Source organism: Xyrauchen texanus, chromosome 38 (assembly GCF_025860055.1).
Source record: "Xyrauchen texanus isolate HMW12.3.18 chromosome 38, RBS_HiC_50CHRs, whole genome shotgun sequence".
NCBI lineage: Eukaryota > Metazoa > Chordata > Actinopteri > Cypriniformes > Catostomidae > Xyrauchen > Xyrauchen texanus.
In genome coordinates, this window is record NC_068313.1 from 11,570,587 (window position 1) to 11,576,586 (window position 6,000).

The following is a 6,000-nucleotide window of genomic DNA, read 5'->3' on the forward strand; positions in this document are numbered from 1 at the left end:
CTTGCATGAGCAACCGAAAATTTGCCAGTGAAAAACTGATATTTCTATGTATGAACAACGTAAGTTCTTGCGTAAACAATAGACGTTCTTGTGAAGTTCAATTTTTTACGTGAACAATAGAAGTTCTGGTGTGTCAATGCAAGTTTTTGCACAAATAACACAAGTTCTGGTTTTAACAACACAAGATCTTGCATAAATAATGCTTGCAACGCAAACAATGTTTTTTGCACGCATAACAGACGTTCTCACGTGAACAATGTACGTTTTTACGTGATTAATGCATGTACTCGCGCAAGCAATGTAAGTTCTCTTGTTCACAGTGGAAGTGCTTATGCAGACAGCATAGGTTCTTGCAGGAACACAGCGCTATTGTGAACTACCTTCTCTCATGCACTCAACATGCACTAAAGAGCTATAGCGGAAGATAAGATTTACAATAACTTACATTTCAGTTTGTTTCTCGCTAAAACCATGGCCAAATTTATGTTTGGGTAAACAATTCCTTTAAAATAATGTTATTTAAAAAATGCCATCAAATCAAGTTTGCAATGTAAACTGACATTGTATTTCTCACTGTGGTGAAAATGCACTGCTGAGAGCTCACTCTCACAATTTCGTTGAGGGAGGGGGCTTGAGAATATTGTCTTTGTCTTGAAGTCAAAAAGGTTGAGAACCACTGGTGTAGAGTGTGCAAATGCTTGAACATGTCCACTGTTTACCTTATGTGTCTATGTGACCTATGTGGGACTGTGTGGACAGGGACATACTTAACGAATGAGGCCAAAGGAGCGGAGGACGCCCCTGACGCAGACACTGCCATCATCAATGCGGAAGGGAACCACGCACATGCAGAGGAAAAGAAAGAGTACTTCATTTAGCACCTCTGTTTTTTTTTTGTTTTTTTGTTTTTTGTTCAGTATTGTCACGGCAACACAGCTAGCCAGCAGAGGAGGCGTTATAGCTCTCCGCTCCCTCACAGCACTAGTCTGGTCTGGCCCTCTCTTTGACTGTCTCTTCGACTCCTGTTTGAGTCGTTATCAAATGTCTTTAAGGCCAAATTCAACACATCACCTGCTGTGAAGTATGTTGCCTTTTTTCAAACCTAGTCGTACAAAAAAAAACAATAATAAATTGTTGAGTTTGTAACTGTAACACCAGGTCCATTTAGGCCAAAAATAACCCTATCCCACCCCTCAAAACTAACTTGTTTGATTTGCCAAGTGCCAAAATATACAGACATGTGCTTGTCAATGTTTGTTGCTGTGCTTTTTCAACTTAATTTCCCACTGAATATTGATTTCTCAACCACCCTCACTGTGCCTGTTATATACCTTTTTACAGATATTACCAGGGAGCGGCAAGAAATGTGGTTCATCTCAAGTCGGAAAACCTTGGCTTTGCCAATAATTACGCTTTAAGACAAGAATATGTGAGATGTATAATGTAAATATTATGTCCTGTCTATTGTTTTTGTGTGTATGTGTGTCCGTTTACTGGGCCTCATTCACTAACCATGTGTAAGCTTGTAATTGTGCGTGAAACCCGTGTGCAAACGTTTTCACTCGGAAATCATGATTCAGTTGAAGTTCACACTTCAATCTATTTTAATGATATTTATTTTGCACCAGCTGATACATACAGTAAAAACCATATACATAAAAATATGACTCCTCGAGCTTTAAAACACGGAGGGGGAATTCACTAATAATGAATTGCTATCTAAGATGCGGGTTGGTGCTCTTTTGGCAGCACGAGGGAGGACCTATACAATATCAGGCAAGTGGTTTTAATGTTGTGGTTGATCGGTGTATATAAACTCACCGAGCACTTTATTAGGAACACTATGTTTGAACTGAATAAGTCTAACTTATTTTAAAGTAAAAAAATATGTTCTGCATTATAATGCAGACAATCAGGTGTGATCAGGGCCTATATAAACGGTGTTAAATATGTTTAAAGAATGATAAAGTGCTTGGCTTTCCTCAAAGATTTTGCTGTGCATGCTCTTGGGTAAAAGTGCTTTAGGTGAGAGATCTTTAAAGCATGAAACATACTCTGCGAAACGACGTAAACGATTTTGTACGTCATTGCGTTCCGAAATGTGTCAGACCGCAATTCAGAACACTATGCAATTACGTGTTGTATTTTCAGTGTTGACACAAGTGGTGCTTTTGACAGTCATTAATGTGAACTGCCTGCTTCTACGGCGAGTTTTCTCTTTCAAGACAACTCATAGTGGAGCAACAGTTTGAAAAAATATTGCTGAGCGTCACTCTATTTGTAGCAACTTTCCTGAATAATAACACATTCAGTTTATGGCATAAACTCTATCGCCCTTTTGAATACTGAGTTTTGTTACCACCCAGACTGACCTCACAGTGAAATCGGAAACAGTAGGTTGACTCTTTTTCTGCTAACATCTGTCTGTGCTTTCCGAATTTTGAAACACTGCAAGTGTTGTTGGGTGTATAGGCACTTTTGAGCACCATTTTCTGTGTGTAATGTCCACAGAGGGGCGCCAAATGCGAGTTGTGAAGCAAGTTGTTTTCAACTGTACAAGCTGTAATACAGTGAAGAGGAATGCATATTTTATAAACCGTATACCCCCCAACCCAAACCCCAAACCTAAACCTATCCTCCAGAGGAAAAAACAATTAACGTTAGAGGAAAATATGCAACATCTGAATTACGCTCATCACTGAATGTGCGAATGTGATTACTTCCTGGTAATCCTGGTAAATGCGGGATACCAAACCCGGGTGTCCCACACTGCTGATGCAACATGCTTTTTGGTTAACACACTGGAGCCGATGCTAAACTGTCTGTTAGGAGACGATGCTTGTCAGTGAGTTGGCATAATGTGGCCGATCCTAGGGTACTGAAACACTTGGAAACAACATGTTGGCTTGTGTGATCATGTTGTAGCATCACAATAAGACAAGAATGCACGTTAAGTACTCTATGTTGGACCGGTAGTTGCAATGTGTTGATCAAGTGCTCATGCCTTCATTTACTTGCATAAAGTATGTTTCAGGCATAAAGATTCTGTACATTTGTAGAGAATGACTAATCGCAGTACACAACAGTGTGTGTTGAAAGCCCTTATTAGGAGATTGTATGGATGTGTTTTATGTAAACTACTAACTGCAAGTGTGTGCTCATGCATTTACTATACTCTGGAGTCATCAACAAAAGAATGAAGGTAAGAACAAAGTTATTATATGCCCCTGCTGAAATTTTGTGTCCGAACTTTTCTACGCACATAAACACTTAACTGTATGCATTTCTTAGTGAATGAGACCCAGAGTTTTTAATTGTGAAAGTGGATGTTTTCTGAAGTATACACTCTGTAATAAAGTGCAAATGTGTTGAAATGCAAAGAAGAAGATGACGAAGAAGGGACACGGACAATTATAATATATGGCCACCAAAAACAAACTGTTTGATGGAAAATGAAACTTGATGAAGCACAAAAGAGAATTGGTCTGTAACCATTAGAAGCAAGATTATTTTCTATTTCATTTGTACCCGTCTGTATATTCTTGCACTGTTAATATTTGCCTCAAGCTTTTATTTAAAAACTGAAAATGTATCAAATGTAAGCACAAAGTCATTGTGAAACGTCATTGTTTAGACAGTCTCAGGATGCAAAGAAGAGCCTAATTGACTTTGTCTTTTATCACACGTGTGAATGAATTTTTGTTCTCGCATTGTGAACATTTCAATCAAAACAGCCATTTGTTTGACATTTGAATAGAAGACTTCATTTCGATACAGGAACTTTTGATATCTATTTCACTGACCGACCCTTGTTAATATTGCTGTATATTTCTTTGCTAAAGTGATTATTGTGGAATAATGTTACTATACTATAGGGTCCCATATAAATATATATGAGAAAATCTTGTCAAAATATCTATTCAAGTGTCCCATACTTTTAGTTAATGTAAGTAAAGAAAAGAGGATTGTTTGTTTGTTTTCTCCCAACACAGGGAATGTAAATAATGTGTATATTTCAGCATTTAGTTAGCTGTTTATTTATTTCAATTTTAAATTCTTATTGCTGTTTAATGCTACATGTGTGCAATTCCATTTTAGCCTCTCTATATTAAGTATTTCCCTACTGATTGTCATTAATACTAATTTATTGGGTAAATCTGATGGAAAAACACAATGCATTGTTATTATTAGTACTTTTATAAGCTTGTGAACAGATAATAAGTATAATTTGTCCGTGAGAAGGTCAAGACAACAATCACCATTATTGCCTTTGTGTTTGCAACGAAATATAAGACACATTGAAGCTCTGGTGAAGCGTAACATTCACTGTACATTTTTATGACATCTTTCCAGTGTCCACACTTTGTTTTCCCTCTTTATAGCATTGGATATAATTAACACATTTTTCTAAGAACTTTTGATTTGCTTTATTGTTCTTTTTCTGTATGGGAAATGTGTGAGGTTACTTTTACATTAAATATCCGACTTTTTCAAAGTATGCGTCTGTACGAAAATACGAAAAAAGAAACTGGGAGAGTAAAATATGCACAAACTCTTTTTCTTTGTTTTCTTCTTCATGCAAACACTTGTTAGTGCACTTTCTGAACACTCGAGAAACATTATTTATTAAAAGAATTTGAATATTGACCAAATGCAGTTTCATCAACATACTTATGTCTTGAATTTATCTTACATAACCCTATTATTTTGACACTTATACAACACTTAAAAATCTACGAATGTCTTTGTATAATATAGCAAAATATCAAACCAAGTGGCATTTGATTAGCACAAATTCAATTTCAAGCAAAAGTTTTATTTTTTAGGTTTCAAATGATAAAACAACAGATATAATGCTCAAAATTAAGACAAAAGTATTTGCACTTTTCGATCATCAACTGTTTGTAGAAAATGTCCATAATGTGATGAACTGATGAAGTTAGTTCTGAAAAAAGGTCTAGCATCATTTGTTTGCAGATGCCACCAAGTTTGATATTTTGTATCTAAAGCAATGACATTTAGACATTTTTAAGTGTCCCATGTTATGTAACAAAATGTATAGAGCACACCAAAAATATTTGTATAAATGGAATATTCCGGTTTCAATACAATTTAAGCTCAATCGACAGCATTTCTGGTGTAATGTTGCTTACCACAAAAATGTATTTAAACTTTTCCCTCCTTTAAAAAAAAAGAAGCAAAAAATTGAGGTTACAGTGAGGCACTTACAGTGGAAGTGAAAGTGACCAGTCCGCAAAGGTTAAAAAAACTCAATGTTTCAAAAGTATAGACACAAGATGTAAACAGTATGTGTGTTGACTTGTTTTAAGTTTGATAAAATCACTAACATTGTGTAAAATTAGCTATATCCAATTTTACAACTTTGTTGCCATGATGAATTAGTCAACAAACCCTAAAACGACTGAAACAATTACAGTTGAAATAACTTTACATCTTAAAGAAGTAAGCTCAATTGACAGCATTTTTGGCATAATGTAAATTACCACAAAAAAATATTTCAACGAGTCCCCTCCTTTTCTTTAAAAAAGCAAAAATCTATGTTACAGTGAGGCACTTACAATGGAAGTGAATGGGGCCCATTTTTGGAAGGTTTGAAGACAGACATGTGAAGATTATAATTTTATAAAAGCACTTGCATTAAATCCTCTGTCAACCCCTGTGTTTTATTAATGAGTAGGATATCTATGTAGGCAGAACGTTACAAACATAAGTTTAGTACTGGGAGTTTCTGCTGAATTATGACTCATTTTAAAATCTTATATCGAGGTCAATATTGTTATAAATTGGGATTCATCTAATCAGTGCAGAGTATTCAAGACAAAGTCTATTAATGCATCTGCCCAGTTCTTACAAGCCTATCATTATATATTACATGACATCTCATATTTTTGCTTTAGAAAATGGCATTTTATTTAACATCTAAACCAGGCCCTTGAGTGGCGTGATGTAGCCTACTCTCGTTTTTTATGGGGCTTAGTG

At 35.8% G+C, this 6,000-nt stretch overlaps 1 protein-coding gene across 4 annotated transcripts in view; it reads left to right on the plus strand.

The window, feature by feature from the left end:
* Positions 1-4,557, plus strand: part of LOC127631484 (cell adhesion molecule 2-like) — a 370,436-nt gene extending 365,879 nt beyond the window's left edge. For 2 of the 4 annotated variants that reach the window (XM_052109617.1, XM_052109616.1), the window contains 2 exons: positions 760-865; positions 1,342-4,557. In XM_052109617.1, coding sequence (XP_051965577.1) covers positions 760-865; positions 1,342-1,447 — 212 coding nt within the window. In that variant the 3' untranslated portion in view covers positions 1,448-4,557. Of the gene's footprint in view, positions 1-759; positions 914-1,341 lie in introns of those variants that run through there. The other 2 variants (XM_052109619.1, XM_052109618.1) reach the window with 2 other exon arrangements.
* The last annotated feature ends 1,443 nt before the right edge of the window (positions 4,558-6,000 follow it).